The sequence below is a fragment of the Platichthys flesus genome, chromosome 23 (genome assembly GCF_949316205.1).
Source record: "Platichthys flesus chromosome 23, fPlaFle2.1, whole genome shotgun sequence".
Taxonomy (NCBI): Eukaryota; Metazoa; Chordata; class Actinopteri; order Pleuronectiformes; family Pleuronectidae; genus Platichthys; species Platichthys flesus.
The window spans coordinates 13,321,420-13,338,685 of record NC_084967.1 but is presented as its reverse complement, the minus strand read 5'-3'; the positions used below and the strand labels follow the sequence as shown (position 1 = coordinate 13,338,685).

At 44.5% G+C, this 17,266-nt stretch overlaps 1 protein-coding gene across 4 annotated transcripts in view; it reads left to right on the top strand.

Annotated features, from left to right (window-relative positions):
- The window catches only part of anks1b (ankyrin repeat and sterile alpha motif domain containing 1B), a 155,515-nt gene that overhangs the window by 102,788 nt on the left and 35,461 nt on the right, over nt 1-17,266 (top strand). For all 4 annotated transcript variants that reach the window (XM_062382946.1, XM_062382945.1, XM_062382948.1 and 1 more), the window contains 4 exons: nt 5,638-6,299; nt 6,869-6,991; nt 8,839-8,908; nt 11,171-11,277. In XM_062382946.1, the coding sequence (XP_062238930.1) occupies nt 5,638-6,299; nt 6,869-6,991; nt 8,839-8,908; nt 11,171-11,277 (962 nt within the window). The remainder of the gene's footprint in view (nt 1-5,637; nt 6,300-6,868; nt 6,992-8,838; nt 8,909-11,170; nt 11,278-17,266) is intronic.

Here is a 17,266-nt window from a genome sequence, read left to right as displayed (position 1 = left end):
TTGATTCGTTAGCATAGCCAAGAAGCAACCGAGCACACGCTTAGCGCCCCTCGGCTCGGGGGAGCTGATTCTGATTTATCCAGACCTGCGGCGCTTAGGAAATAAGGCTCAGTCTTTAATCTCGGGGATGAGTGACAGCTCAGATATTACTCTGTGGTTTTTAATAACAGTCAGCGCCGCACCACGAGAGACGGGGCGAGGAACATGGCACTATCTGATGTTTGGATCATCTCCCGGCCCCCTGACACTGCCGTGCACACACCCACACACACACACACAGACACACACAAACACACACACACACACACACAACACAAAGAAAAACATCCCAGTGTATGAGCACGAGAGCTTGTATTGTATTTGTGTGTCCCTTTGTATAATCAAAAACATATTTATATTTAAGGCGTTTACCACAAAAGAATGAGTGACATGATACAGATGCAGTGAGATGAGTTTGTTTTTTATAGTTTGTCCATCACCTTTATTTAAATGCAAATTTAAATACTTTCATGATCTTCAGTCGAAGTGAAAATCAATAATGAACGAGTTTTTATATCAGATCTCCTTTGCTTTACGACGCAGTTTCTCTCTCCTCCCATTTTGATATATAACCTCCAGCTCCGTATCCTCTACCTCCCCCCCTTGTCTTTCGATCCTTCATTCTGTCTCTCCCTCGGTTCTCTGGCCACCATTCGCGAGTGCTCTCTCTCTTTCTGTTTCTCTCCCTCTGGCTCTCTGGTAGATGCTCCTCGCTCACCCCCTCACTTGAGCTCAGCCTCGCCGTCATTTGTCAGACCCTCCTCTGCGTTTTGGCTTTTTTGCTGCGCCGCCACAGTTCTCCTCTCCATAACTCATTTGCTTCCACTTAAACTCCATTCAGTCAGATTGCCTCATTCTGTTGCCCACACCCTATATCTCTCTTTTTTCTTTCTGCATTTGAACGTTCACCTTTTCCAACTCTTCCCTCGGGTCCTCTTCCACCTATTCTTCTGTTATTATTCTTCCTCACTCCCTCTCCGGCTCCCTAATCCTCTTATTTTCCCTTCCTCTCCATCAAAGACTGGGCAGGACACCAGTGGTCTGGTGTAGCAAACATTTATTAAAGAGCAATTAAACAGGCGTTTCAATCTTACTGCAATTACAACAGGAAGGGAAAATGGATTCACCCGTCTCCTACTAGGATAAATGTTTTCTCTTTGGAGATGCATTTCCCTCGGCACCTTCTGAAAACTTCCTTCCACCCATATCATCTTGTTCTGGGTTAAGTCACTGTATGATGGGCTTAATTTGAATTGGAGATTTTCCTCTTCACTACTCTTAAACCTAACGGCTGTAAAGTTGCTGCTGCCAAGAGAGGAACATTTTGGGAAGAGCATTTACTTTACATGCCAACATGAGCTGGTTAATGAGCGAAGCTGTGTCCAATTCACACAGTAGCTTTAAGCAGGGGGATTTTATTAAGCAACACAAATAAGCAAATTCTCTAAATAGCCAAAATAGCTTTGGTGCAGGTGGTGGCCCTCGGGCGTTTCGCTCTAAAAAAGGTCCACACTTGTTTCAGGATAGTTTGGTAACTGAGCTCACAGCCATTTTGTTTGGGCCACAAGTTGCTGCATCCCCTCCTGACTTGCACCACATCCGTCATGTGTCTGAGAGGAAGTCAACTCAGTCAGCACGTTGTTAAAAAAAAACAGGATTTCTCAACTAAAAATGGAGGAGCTGTTACACAATATTCAAAGATAACAGCAGATGGTGGTGAGACAACGAAAGCAAGATCATGTAACACAATAAATAAGAATACTAAGGATTTAATTACTTACAAGTTTTCTTTTTGTCAAGTTTAATAAGCAAAAAGGTTATCATTATTTATTATTATTATTTTGTGTTGGATTTGGTGTTCAGACAAATCAGTTCTTAAAGAGTTAAATCACATATCCATGAGCAGTAGAGGGAAATATGTATAGTTGCACAGTCACATACATCCACATACAAAGAAAACCTCCCTGTCCTGCGTGTCACAACTTGTGTGCGTTGTAGTTGTGCAACACAAATGCAGGTGTGTTGAATTCTACAGAAGTTGTTTCACCATCTTATCAATTTCAGTTGAAGCTCAGTGGTGAGTGAGTGACTGTGTGTGTTCGTGCAGTACAGTCAGTGTGTCTGTGCTTTAGTTTGAGGAGATACTGCCTTGAATTAGCAGGTAAGAGCCATACACACACGCACAGACACGCACACACACACACACACTCAGGAGTGGATTAGTAGTGAACGTTAAAACAACACACAGATTGCGGATTGTTTCCAATGGGAGAAGAGAAACAAGAGATGGTCGAGCCTCATTTGAGACAAATTACGTCTCGGCTCTGCTCAAATGTATTTATTAATTTCACTGCCACTCGTCATGAAGTCAATATTCTCATCAACTCCACAATTATTAGGGTTTAAATTCTGTCTTTTCACCTGAAACACATATTTTTCCTTTACAAAAGTCCTGTTTCTTGTCCGTAACTTTCCTTCCTCCTGTCCACTGCGCCTGGCAGGAATCTCTCTCTGCCTCCCCTGTGCCTCTTTTCTTCTGTCTAGACAAACACACAATCGCCGATTTGATTGCTGTGTTTATCAGCCGCACACTTTTACTGAAGGCCAGAGACATCTGGCCGCCCCCCCGGGGGGAAAAAAAAGAAAACAGTGAGATGCTGATGCTGATGCTGGGGCTCTTTGTAGCCATAGAAACCAACAGGCTCACCTGTAGCTTAACTTAGCCGGATGGAGAGAAGCAAACTGGAAGAACAATGAGCGTCTGTATGACTATATATACTCTCATTGTCCTACCAACTCACTATACTGACAGATTAAACTGGAATTTACGTTGTGAATACGAAAATGTTTTTGCATTTAGCCAAATGTGCAATTTAATGTTTATAATAACTTAATGATGCCTTGAAGTTCCAGTGAAAATGTAGGATTTTCGGTGTGAATCCAACCAAACAAAATATCATCCAAATGCTCCCTGTGTAATTAATCTGTCCAAAAAGAAAAATTACATCAATGAAATTCACAGTGGAAGTAAAATGTAATAACTTATAAAACTTGATTCCCTGACATTTGGTCAATGGTCAGTCCTTTGCATATTCATTTTGATCAGATTATAACAATCATCTAAAAGACAATGCAGACAAAGACACTGTGTATTTCTTCTGATCTTTGAGCCACTTCCATCAAACACTGAGCATTAGTCATAACTAACAAGCTTTCAGCCTGTGTAGGAAAGACAATGTCCTCCGCGCAGCGCTTCAGGATGAGTCACCTTGTTAAACCTTGTTACCTGGAGAGCGTTAACGTCTACGTGTCGGGCTTTGAAACTCAGAGTGAACACGGTTAAGGTGCAGTTTGCTGCAGCGTTCAGCTTCCAGAGGATGGAGAGGCTCCTCGTTCCAGTACTGATGTTAAAGTTGTTCCACTTTTTTTTAGCTCAAAAGAATCAAACATCTCCTTTTGAAACATTTAAAATCACCATGAATGTTTCCCTGTAAGTCAGGCTTCAGGAGTTTTCTCTGGGAAAGAGAAAATTATGATAAAAGTCTGTTGGAGTCGGGGTTATTGTGTGTCGCTGTGTTATGTAATTGTCGTGTATGGAAATGTGGCTGAATGTGGTGCGGACAGACGAGAAGTGCTCACTCACACTGGCTGTGTGTGTCTGTCTGAGTGTTTCTGTCTGTGTGTGTGTGTGTGTGTGTCTGTGTGTGTGTATAGTGGAGAAACATGCAATTATTCAGCTGACGGTTTGATTACAAGACTGAGGAGTGTGCGTGCGTGTGCGTTTGCGTGTGTGTTTGCGTGCGCAGTCTCTGTTCCCATTTGTTCTATTCACTGACTGTGTGATTGTTAGACCTTGTGTGTGTGTTTGTGTGTCTTTGTGATGCTTATCAGTGGTGAAATTGTTTACATGGCCTGGTACACAATCCTAACACACACTGACAAGAAGCAGAGAAAAAGGAAGAGGACGCACACACTCACACGCACACTTGCAGTTCTCAGATGTGTGTGTCTTTATGCGATGTCTTGTTTACGGGGGTTTCACCGGCTGATAACTGATCGAACGTGACATTAGAGAACATCACCTGCAGTTGTGCACGTTCTAACAAATTACCCACATATCAGAGTGCACTTGTTATGAATGGTGGCCATGCTGTTGTGTTTCAGAAATGTGTGAATGTAGTTTTCACACTGTGCCATTCATAAAGTGCTTCCATTCATCCCTGTGCAGTATTTAGTATTAAGTCGTATTCACAGTGTTGGAAAACTCTCTGAAATCCCCCATTTTGTGTAATGCTGAACATGAATGCTGCTTAAATTGTTACCTTTTGCCACGAGGTTATGATTTCATTACCGTTTGTGTGTTTGTGACCACGATTACGACCAAACTAGTGAACCCATTTTATTGAAACTTGGTGGAACAGTGGGGTGTGAGTCAAAGACGAAGCCATTCGATTTTGAGGTGGATTCAGATAAATGGGCGGAGTCAATAATTGTTTGTGACTTTCTTTAAGATGGCGATATAGCCGTGACCGAGGGAAGCAGCCTTCTAGGTTGTACGAGTTGAGGTTGTTGAACTATTTCCTAACTTCCTTAAACTGCCTCGACATGAGATGATGATATAACTTTGACCAAAACAAAAAGTCACGCTCTCAAACTGAAAACCACGCTCTTAAATAAAGATAATAAAATAATACTCCAAATTAAAGTTTACAGTACTTATTCACTATGTCCATCTGTGGTCATAGATTCAATGTTCATCACACTGTGCAAGAGACTTTGCAAAAAAGGGAAAAATATATGAGCATCTCTCTGGAACTCGATGCTGCTCCTCGGCTACAGGCTCCTAGTGAGCTGAAGATGTGTTTGTAGTTTGAGAATCACTGAGCTCTGGTGAAATGCAGCAAATAATCAAAGCCAGAAGAAGATCAAATAATCCACCTGTTCATCTGCAACTTGTATCGTGAGGGAGTTCGTCCTTTACACACGCCAGGGAGTTCATGTGACCTCAGGTGCAAGCTGTTTGAAGATGTTTATATAAGCATAAGCATGTGAAACCTGTGTGTGTGTGAAGCCAACCAGACACACACTCACACACTCGTGCACATTCATCTATCGTTACTCAAACACTTGTACATGGAGAATCAAAAGCTTTCAGTGGGTCCTTCCGCTCCGCCGCACACAGACAGTGAGTCGGCCTCTTAAAGCACCTCCTCCCAAAAAAAAATTAAAATCAGTCAATGGTGTAAGAACGTCTGCCCCAGAGAGATCATACATACACACACATGCACACTCACACGCACCCAGACAGTGGAGGAGCAGAGGTGTAAAATCCAAGTCAGGAGTTCCAACAGCTTTTCCCCAGCGAAGCAGAAGATGCTTTAGCGTGTTCTTATCTTCCTCTTTGCAGCTTTGCTTGTTGTCCAGTGTTTTCTCTCTGTGTTCTGTTGTGTACTTAACATTTTGTTGAATAATATTGTGTGTTATTTGTGCAGTGAGTGAATTGCTGATGTAAGTTCATTGGTGTGTATTGTGTTATTTCACGCAAGTGTATATGATTTAATGCTAATCACTCTGTTTTTGTGTGTCTCCTGCTCGCAGACGACGGGCCGTACCAGCGAGACCCTCCTCCTCCTCCTCCTCCTCTCTGCTCCTCCTCCACATTGAACCCTCTGTTGGAGGATCGAAGGAAGAGCCATATCCCGGAGGAGTTTGCAGGCCTCCTTCATGGCTCTTCTCCAGCCTGCGAGACCCCCGACACGCCTTTCCACCTCTACAGTCCCAAATCTCGCAAGTATGCCTCCACAGACGTCCAGAGCGGTTTGCTGCAAACCCCAGAGTTCAGCATCGTGATCGGAGGGGGACCCAGTCAGGTCTCCTCCAGGACAGGGGGCGAGTCGTTGTCTCCGAGGACCGCCAACGACCCGCAAAAGCCTCAGGTGGTGTACCGGACTATCTTCCACACCAGGGTCAACCAGCATCAGGCTCGACCCAAGAACTGCGATCAGCGGGATCAGCCTCGTGGATGGTCTACGTTGGACCGCCCACCCTCCCACTACTCCGGTCAAAACCAGAAAGCTCCGGAGTCACAGGGGATCCAGACGTCGGGCGAATCCAAGGACGCTTCATCTGGGGCAGGCTTCGAGGAGAGGGCCTGCACCCTGGGGAGGATGAGGTCCATGCCCCGGAGCGTGCTGGACCTGCAATTGTCAAAGTGTCTTTCCAAGTCTGATTCCAACCTGGTGGCTGTGTCTCCCGTACAGGTAAGATGTTACCGTGATCATTTTCAGTCCCAAAAATACATTTGAACATCTTATTTCCCGGTACTGCCTCGTTCTTATGAGGTATTTACGTAAGAGGCCAAAGAAACATGAAAGCCTCTTGAAATAAAAGTTGTTAAAAGTACTTTTTTTTGGTAAAAGTTTAGGTTTGCACCAAGATCAATGCGAGCAAATGCATTTATTGTAAATATTCAGTTGTATGAATTATGCAATGGTGGAGGTGGTTTGCATCTTGCTGTATCATGCAGTGTGATTTCGGAAAACGGCAAAAAAAACAGTCCAACCAATTAGATAACTCATGAATCTGGGCCACAGTGCTCCCTGCTGTGCAGCACATTTCAACGAGGACTCCTTTAATTCATAGTAAATAAATCACAAGCTAGATACAAAGTCTGTTTGATGAAAATAGCTTCATTATAACTGAATCTTTTATGAGCTGTGAACGGAATTGCACTTTATTCTCCTCGCTGCAGTTTTTTTTTTGTTGTCTGTGTATATAAGGTTAAAAAAGGTTGCATGTAGTTTATAAACATTTTTTAATTCTTGTCCAGGAGGAGCACAGTTGGGGGTCTGGATCTCGGGGCCAGGGCCCTGGAAGTCCGAACCCGGGGGAGGGTGCCAGCCCTGGGGGGAGACTGGAGAGAACGCCATCCTTCACTGCAGAGTGGGAGGAGGTAAGAAGACGTTTTTCCCTTTTTGTGTTTGTTTGGGGATTACAAAAATCTACTGGTCTGATTACCCTGGAATTTGGAGGAAGGATGTGTTGAGGCTCAGGAAAGAAGCTCATACATTGTTTATGAGTGTGTGCTATTTGGTGGGGCGAATGCACAGATTTTTATCAGATGTTTAGCATCAATCAAGATCGTAAAGAGGGAGAGGTTGTATCAGTCAATTTCTGTATCGTGACACAGATTTTGTTTTTTACAGTAAAAGTGAATAAAACTCGATTGCTTTTCAAGATGAACCATCTCTCCAGGGGACAGACGAAATCTCTGCTTCCACAGCTTGGAGCTACTTCAGTCTTTTCTCAGTTACAAAATAATAAAAGTTCTTATAACTCCGCTGCAGAAGGAGCCCCAATGCTAATTTAATATGCTCCTGCTACTGATTTCACTGATTCTCTCGTCTATCTGGCAACGGAGCTGCAGGGAGGATATCAGAGAGGAAGCAGTTTTTTATCCCGTTTACAGAGGGGTCAAGTGCGGAGGTTCAGGGCGCCGTGTGTTTGGGTTTGTTTGTCCCCGAGGCTTCTGGGATATAAAGGGCTCGCTGACACAAATGTCATCTAGTGACTGGACAACACGGCCGGGGTCTCGGCCCTCGGTAAACACACCGGGGCGCGGACGCATTAACCTCCGCTCACTGCTCAGCATTCACCTCACACAGAACACGCTTTAGGAACCTCACACCATTTTCACTCCTTCAGAGAAACATGTGTGTAAGAGATTGAATCCCTCTCCCTTGAAAACGTTGCTAATGCATTTGGGTAAAAGTACTTGCCTGTCCACATTTGCATGTATATATTCATTAATTCCTCAACACAGGGCATAACTTGCTGACGGTGATGAATTACCATATGGAGTTCTCCTGTAATTCTCAGCAATTAAGGTGACCTTTCCTGTTTAATTGCGAGCTGCGGGAGGACGTGATAAGATGGCTTCAGGGAAACTGTAGGGGGACGTGTGGGGGATTTCACTGAGAGAAAAATAAAATAACAAAGTCAATCTATTTGCAGCACATGCTCAATAAAGGAGTTGCATTATTAGCAGGAGACTGATCACAAGGGAAGTCCCACAACAGTGTGAAGATCCTCATACTCATTAGTGCTACAGGAGAGAAGACATAGTTCAGTGTATGTTAGTAATTTGCGCTCTAATCTAGCTTTAGCTGGAAAATTGCTGAGCTGTGTGAATCTGAAAATGGGCAGATTGTGTCTCCTATTAATTACTATACTGGAGAAAGGTTCTCTGGCGTTTAGGCAACAAAACAACTTGGTTCTGTTGGGAAATAAAACCTGTTACTGGTTTAGATTTACGTTTAACCACATGCACAGGCTCTCCGGTGGAAAGCCTTGAAGACAAACTTATCCCCAGTGCGGCCGGAGCAGGGCCAGGCTCCTCTGACCTGCAGTGAGCCGGCATTCCTGACAGGTGGAGGGATGCGCAGGTCCCAGATCAGTGGTTAGCAGCAGGTCCAGGGTCAGGGATGACATTCAGCCAGACACTAATGAGGCCACAGTAGCTCTCTGCAATCCAGACTCCCTCCTCCTTCATCTCTGCTGTGCCTTGTCTTTAAGTTTCCTGCATACCCCCCCCCCCCCCCCCTCTGCTCCTCCAGGCTTCTTCAATTCACCGGGGGGATGATTGACATTCAGTGTGCTGGCTGGTGTAGTGATCATGTTATGTGACACTTGAATCCAGAAATAGGGGTTAGACTTATTACTGGGAAATGAGCATCTCTCTAACATTGGTTTTCTCCCCCCGTCTCTCTCTCTCTCTCTCTCTCTCTCCCATTTGCTCAGATCGACAAGATCATGAGCTCCATCGGGGCCGGGATAGGAAGCGGACTGGACATCAAGGAGGACGTCTCAGGTAAAGCACGCACAAATATGTGCTGTATGTGAGAGTGTGAGTGAATCTGACTGATGTGAGAACACTGTGACATCTCAACAACACAATCTGACCAAGGCAAGAAACACAACTGTCCACAGATTATCTCTTTTTGGATATAGCACCAGGCGTAAACGTACCTGAAACATTACTTTGAAAAACAGGGAAGGTCAAAGTCAGGGCTTTCACTTTCAGATTTATGGTGGTTGGAGGCAGTTCCTTGCTGCACAGCTTTACCTCTGTTCGTCACTTGACCTTCTACAGTGTTGAACCCAAATCACTTCCTCAAGATACTTTGCAGAAGCTCTGATTTGGTGATAGTCGGCACAGGACGGCTTTGCTCTCTAGCGTCCTCCGGTGTCATGGCAAAACAACATTATATTACTGGCTTCCTCTACAGATAGGTCAAGAGGGCATGTAATAGGTCAAGCTGACAGTGAGCGCCCTCTGCTGGAACACGAGGCAAACCATGTCACTTCTAGACTGATCAGGTCGTCACAGTTCGAATATTAACTTTGTACCCCCACATTTGAACTTGTGTTTGAATGTCAAATAGAAAGTGACAGCCAGTGTCAATGTGGTTTAAACAGCTGATGCACTCGCGCCCATCTGAGTGTTAGGCAGACGCTTTATAGACCAACAGAAACCTGGTCTGAAGTCAATGGGCCAGGATGTTACTGGTATTTCAATGGTGCATTTTCAACGAGATAGTAATGTGCACCTACAGGCAGATGCACAACCTGTTTACACTGAGAACAACCATCTTGTTGTTGTTGATTTGTGCAAAAAGCTTCTTGTATATATCTCGGAAAATAAGATGCTAATTGTAAAAAAAATCTGGGATTATCTTCATTGTGTGTGTGTGTGCTTGTGTGTGTGTGTGTGTTTGAGTGTGAGTGTGAGTGTGTGTGTGTGTGTGTGAGACATTCCATGACTGCTTTGTGTGCATCAAATCCCTGTATATGCCACTCTCCTCACCTGCGCACATCCAATGCTCCGCTACTCATCTCTGTTTACTGCGCTCATCCCCCTCTCCCTGCGTTAACTCCCCCATCCTCCACCTCCCGATCCCCCCCCTCCCCTCCTCCTCCTCTCTCTCTCTCTCTCTTTTCATCTGTGAATGCAAAGCTGCTGCTAACCATGGTTACCACTGGGGAAAAATCCTGTTTGTCCCCCCCCCAAACACCACCACCACCAACACACACATCGCCACTGCTCACCACACACACTGGCAAACATGTACATGTCAACACATGTAGACTGCATACATACACTCAGCGTGGTGTGTGTGTGGTGTGTGTGTGCGCAGACAAAGAAGCTCGAGCTGTTGTGAAGCTGGAGAGAGACAGATATACGTAGAGCGGCAGTTAGCGCAGGGTGATGCTCGAAACCCTCAGAGAAGATAGAGACAGGAGGTAGACAGAGGAAAGTGAGCGAGAGAGGGAGAGGGAGCGAGAAAGAGAGACAGGGAGTGAGGAGGGAACAAGGGAGGAAAGCAGTGCTCTGAGAGGAGAGAGAGAGAGAGAGAGAGAGAGAGGAGGCTGCAGGAGCATACAGATGAGTGGGAGTACTTGATAAAGAGAAATCCACAGCACAGGCAGCTCTCGCTCTTTTTCTCTCTCTCTCTCTTACACACACACACGCTCTCACACACACACACAAACACACACACACACAGGCACACACTCGATCAAGGGATCAGCCAAGCGAGCGCAACAGCTGAAAAAAAGAAGCGGCTGCTGTGCGCGACACAAACGCACAAGCCGGTCGCTTTTGCTTGCGGATCTGAAACTCCAGTCTCATCCACCACCCATCTCCGGCAGGATTTTACCCCCAGGACCGCAGCTCTTTTTCTGGATACAACTTCACCCTCCGCCCCCCTCTCATCCTCCCTCCGGCTGGATTCAGAGAGAGCAGCAGCTGGACGCCTGAGCCCACCTGGACCCTTGCATGCTGACCCCCTCCATCCACAACATGCCTCTAGCCTAGCACCCCATACCTTCCTCCTCCTCTTCCTCCTCCTTTCTTCACCTCCCCCCCCCCCTTATACCTGCATCCCCCTTTGATTCTCCTCCTCCTGCTGCCTTGCCAAAAGACTCCCCCAAAGCATGGCGGGCTCGTTCGACAGCCACTTAGCCCGCCATAACATGATGTGGCAGTGCCAGCTCTCGCAGCCGGACTGCCGCTGCTACCGTGTGGACGGCTACTCCCTTCTGAAGCGTTTGCCCCTCCATCCCCTCATAGGTCCCCGCTGCCCCCTGCAGTCTGTGGGTCAGTGGCTCGACTCCATCGGCCTGGTCCAGTACGAGAACCACCTGCTGGCCAACGGATTCGACAATGTCCAGTTTATGGTGAGTGTTTGCACAATTGTTTTTGGGGGGGAAACTCTGAGGTTTGATCCTTGGTTTCTCTTCCCTTCCTGTTGTTATTTATCTTTGGCATCAGATTCAATCACCACTCTCTGTTTGTTCCACCCCCCTTCTAAGCTTTCTCTGCTCCCCGAGGTACAACTCATCATTTCTGATAATCTTCTTTGCAGTGATTAGCAAGGCTAGTTTTTCCTCTTTCACTCTGATCTCTCAGATTTTTTGGCTTTCCTCCTTTCTCTCTCTCATTCCTCCGTTGCCTCTCCCCACTGATGCCATGTGAGGTCCTCCCACGCACAGAAATCCAACTCCACATCTCAGCCACAGCTAAAATCTCAACTCCAGCATCAAGCTGCACACCGACATGCTCATACTGCACTGACAAATCATCTTGCAGACCATGATTGTTAATGATGTCTGCATACATACACTTACATACATGCTCACACGTAGAGCTCTTAGGTGAGACCACCTGTAGCCTGTGGACCAGGATGCAACCTGGTACTGTGATGTCCAATGACGCGTTTGTCTCCAGTGACGTTGGAGGAGAAACTCTCTGGGTCATTTTGCATGTGATGCATGTTTTGTAAGAGACGTCCACGGGAGGAGAAGGTTTCATGAGTGATAACGTCGAGAATGAGGAGGAAGTGGGAAAGCGAAGGAGATGCAGTGAAGCCAAACTGAGAGAAACTGCAGCTAATGCAGAAACATGGGTGACAAGCAGAGAGATGACGACCGGATGAGTTTATCAGATTTTCACTATTCGGGGGAAAGAAGCTCATATCTCCAAAATGGCTAAATCAGTTAGGGGTGTATCTTATAGCTTTAGAAGCAATGCATCAATAGTATTCTAGTATTTTACTAGTAGAGGAATATATAAGTTATTATCAATAGTATTCTAGTATTTTACTAGTAGAGGAATATATAAGTTATCTTGTGATGATCCTTAACCACGTCATACTGAGATATGAGGGTTTCTTGTCCCTTTATTTTTTGCACAACCTTGACGTCATCACATCCAGAAGAGAAATGATAAAACAGTTAGATGCTCTCTCCTGATATGACGACTGACAGCGTATGTAAGCATCTGAAAAAGAGAAATCATGTAGGTGTGAGTGTGTGTTAGTGTTTGTGTGTGTCCACCCTTCCACACACTGTGACCTGCATCTTTTTCTTTGGTTACCCTGGCAACAGGAGGAAATCACAGCATCTCTCTTTCTCTGTGCGTCTCACTTTCTAGTCACAAGCTCCTTTAAACATTTAAAGAGATTTTGATAAGTGGCCCTGAAGCTGATATAAAGTTGTGTGTGCAGCTTGTGCATATGAGCGAGGACACTCTTCCTCCGCTCTTTAAACTCATCTACATTTCTAAATCTCACATCTCTGCAGTGGCCAATTATCTTAATTTTTTCCATATTCAAATTTTGTAGACTTGTTCCTTCTCCCCCCCCCCCCCCCATCACCTCTTTTTCTTTATTGTACGTCGGTGGAATTCACATACAGTGAATACATTTCATAAAGTTGCAACAGACACAGAACATGGCTGTTTACCAACACAACAAATCAAGGGAAAAAGAGGAAAGGAATTCATTTGTTAGGAAGACTAAGTTTTTTCATCCCTGTAAGTCCTCAGAGGATGTATGATAATGCCTTCAGCATGAATATTTAACCAGTTCTGTGGATATTTTGCATGGTTTGCTCTCCAGGATATGATTCACAATTCAGCAGTAGAAACAGGTATAAACTGATTTGCCTCCAAGTTGTTTAGAACCCATTTTACAGCAAGAAGCAGGAAGTAGGAAGGTTTGCAATAGTCTTCTCCACATAAACATTTCCAACAATTTCATTAGAGTTCCACTTTAACCTCCTGTTTGGTACAATAATGGGCTATTTATTTACTTAAAGACAAAAGACCACATTAACATATTATCAGCAAAGTGTGTAAAGTCATTGTGGCCTCTTTACACATCCAGCAGCCGTTCACGGAAACGAGCCACTTCCCTCAGGTGGAACCGACCCTCAAGCACTTCACTGGAACTGAGAGAAACCGAAAATTGAGCCAATGTCAGATCTGATAATAAGAATAATGACATGGTCTCAAACAATTATTTAGATTTTCAGCTAACACAACTTAGGTAGCATTGAAAAGGACTCTATAACACTGTTAGGGCATAAATCTACTCTCAGTATAAGTATGTTTTTCTTGTTTTGTGGAATAGGTGCAACCTGCACAGCAATTCCAAACTCATGGAAGATGTTGTGTCAAAGAGCTGCTGTCAACCCACAGGTCATCTTCTTCATTAATTAATATTAACACAGATTAGTTCAGCTTTAAGTTGAGAAGTTGTCAAACAGAAGCCACCAGGAACTTTCTCCTGTCCAGTTTCTATATATTGTTTGATTGTTAAACATCAGTGAAGGAATTCACAACCTCGCCGAACCCATCTCACCTCATGTTGTCACAACCATTTAAGATTAATTCTGATTTAACTCAAATTAATATGCCAACTTCTGCCAATTCCAAAGTGAACTCATATCATTACGCCCCCTCCCTCTTCTTCTGGCACACACACACTCACACACACTCCTGCCTTCACATCAGTGTGACAACTTTGTTTACTCTCATTTTCACCTTGTTCATCGTTGTTAAGTTTCTGGTGATATTTCTGAGGGACTTAAGGATTTTCTGTTCTCGTGGCTTCGACACTCTTCTCTGAAAATCTTTCTCAACCGCTCACAAGCTTCCTTTAGATCTGACATGACACTGCCTTGCAGACAATTTAAGTTGGCCTCTCTCCCAGTCTCTTTGAGTTTTTCGGGTTCTCTGGTGTCCCACTTCCTGAGTGAGGATTTACCCTCATTTCGCTGTTTGTGACTAAACTGAACACGGCTGATATTTTCAAACCTTGGGAAAACTCGGTTACCACAAATTGAAATTAAAAGCAGCTGAGGCACGGCCTACAGGGATTACGCTGATATTGGTTGCGCTCCTCTTTATTATTGACTGTGGATCCTTCAAGGAAGGGAGTGGGTAAATTTCATTTCAGCAGCTCTCAATATGAGGAATCAAGTTAAAATGGAAAACTCGCTGCATTGGAATTATTATTTATTTTTCTTTACATTGTTAAGACCAGTTCAAGTTCATGTGTACGACTGATTGGCTTGCAAATGAGTTCGACCTCAATTCTGATCCACATCGGATTTGATGTCAGCAAAGGAACGATGCAGGAATATAAACATCCACCATTACCAACTAGCGCTAATGGGGGTCATTGGAGTGGGCGGGTCTTGGCACCTTAAGCAGCCAGTAGAGGACAAGTGGCTCTAGATTGATGGACAAGTGGGAAGAGGGTGGAGTGGTTATTATGGAGGCAACGTTTAATATGAAGGATGCTGGTTGGAGACTAATCGCACTCACTCTAAATGACTGTACATGCATGAATGTGGGAGTGATGAAAAATAACAGTGGAGGTAAACAACAACAGCTCATTTACATAGATTGTTTTGTGTTTGAGTTAAAAACCTGCTGAAATTAAACGACTGGGAACTGAAGCTATGGAAAATCAAATTAGAAAAACTAGTTTCCGGGCTAATGTTCACCTTCTGTTTGCTAACCAGCTATTCAAGCTACACATAATTAAACTTGACTTTCATTGGTGCTGGGCAGATAGTGTATAATGGGAATTTTTGTGCCTGAGACTGGTCAAGGAGTGGGCAGGAAAAACCAAGACAAAGTGCTGAAAGATGCTAAAATTCCCTGTTAGAGCTGTAGGGGAACCACAGAGTTCTCACCTGGATGAGATGTTACCATCCTCTTCAGGCTGGATTCATCATAACCTCAGTAGATACTGGTTTCACTGTACTGGGTGTCGTTCCTCACACAGTCATTTGGCGGAAACCTACCAAGATGGAGACCATCCCCCTCGACTGTGGCCTCTTTGTGGGACCAGTCTGCAGCAGAGCTCGGTCTCCTTGCTCATTATTGCCATCAAACACGGCACATGGTAATAAATAATTAGATACGTGACCAGACTGTTGGAGTACGAGGAGGAGGATGGAGAGAGGCTCATGGTGGACAGGACAAGATGATGGGTGACTTGTTGTTGCAGCTCTCTTGAAAGATAGTTACTAGAGCTGCTCTCATTAGAGGAAACAGGCAAAGAAACAAATAGTGTGAAAGAATATCGTGCAAAAAATCACTTTTAGGATTGAATGGAGGTGCTGTAGCACATCGATGGCTCCAGTGAAGAGATAACGCATGATATCATGCAGAGGAAATCGATAAGAGCAGCTGCAGGGGAAGTGAAATGGCTCTTACGTAACCGTTGCACTGAAACAACAGTAGAAATAAATTATTTTCAGCATTCTGACTTCTCATCCTCTTCCAAAAGAAATTCATAATAAAATAAGCAAACAAGAAATAAGAGAAGAATGATCCGTCTGAAACCTTTAAGAAACCAAAATCCACTGAGAGACGGTCTGTGAAGTGAATAATGAAGAGGGAACAATATGATGAGAAGAGGCCAGTTTCTGTGATGGCAGACCAACGGAGACTGGAAGGCAAAGGGATGAACACGAGCGTGAAAGGAACAGAACACGAACAATAGGCCGAGCATGATTTGTAGTTTTCTCCCGAGCCTGTTGCTGCTGATAAAGGCTTCGACCACAGTCGCTTTTTTTTGTTATATCTCTAATTTCGCCCCAGCCCACTGCAGTTGTACATGAATTGTAATTTCTGAATGTGTGTGACCCACTGCGGCGCCATCGTTAAGCTGTGCAGTCAGTGTCACCAGTGAAACCACAGGCCGCTGCAGCTGTATCAACAATGAGGGGATTCTGAACACCTTCCAGCCGCCAGGAGAACGAGATGTTAGTGTTCAGCAGTTTATCCTGCATGCATTTTAAAACGAACTGGATACCTCAAGAAAAAGTCTAATGCCCCTGCATTGACAGACAGATGTTTTCCTCCAATCACCTGTATCAAGAATTCTTCTGAAAGCATCTGCCTTTTTCCAACCAGCTTCCAACAAATCCTTCCCAGATGGTTCGTTACCATCAGAACCATCTGAGAAGGATTCATAGGATTGTCCGTTGTATCGGAAGTCTTTTCTTTTTCTTAAGTTTCTTAACTCTGCTTTTTCCCAAATGAGGATTTCCCTTCAGTTTATAAATCCACAGATTTTTAAACACATGGCATGTTAATCCATGCACTCAGTTTATTAATCCGTGCACTTGGCTAATGTCCATGTCCCGTCTACCATCTAACCCCTCCAGCAGGTTTCCTCCACTTCACCTTTGAAAGGAAAAAGCAGTTTAAACCTGAGGGATGCTGAAGGAGGATTGTTAGTGAAACACGTCTCCAGGGCCCCACTCGTCCACCCCTGCAGCTGATTGGCCACTTCCTGTTCTTTAAATGATCCGTACCCCATTTTTCATCCTCTGTGAGAACAGCGTAGGTCCTAGAGCAGCTCCCAGGCTGATTAATAGAGCGCGGAGCAGAGCCGACTTTGGGAGTTACCGTGCTACGACTTCACAGCAGAGTAATGACTCGCAGAGTAGAGTAGATTGTAGGGGGGGGGTTCAGAGGCATGAATAATTGCTCCCGGTTGGGCTCCTCATAGAACAAGATGGAGTTCCTTAATGTTTGTTCTCTTTCTAAAGCTATTTTTCACTTTCTGTGTTAACATGATGTTTTCCTTGTATCTGTCATTTCCAAGTGCAAAACATGGATCTTGGGATAAACGCCACATGGACATATTGAGAATTAACAAAGAGAGAGTAAAACCTACCAACTTAGTAATGACTGTTTGTTTTCTGGGCTCTGCTTTATCTCCTAAAGACCACATGTCTGCAAAGGAGGTTGTGTTTTCACCACTGACCATTTTGTGTTAGTTTGTTGGTCAGTTTGTTTCTTTTGTTGGCTGATTGGTTGGTTGGTTCGTTAGTGGTTTGGTTTGTTGGTTGGTTGGTTGGC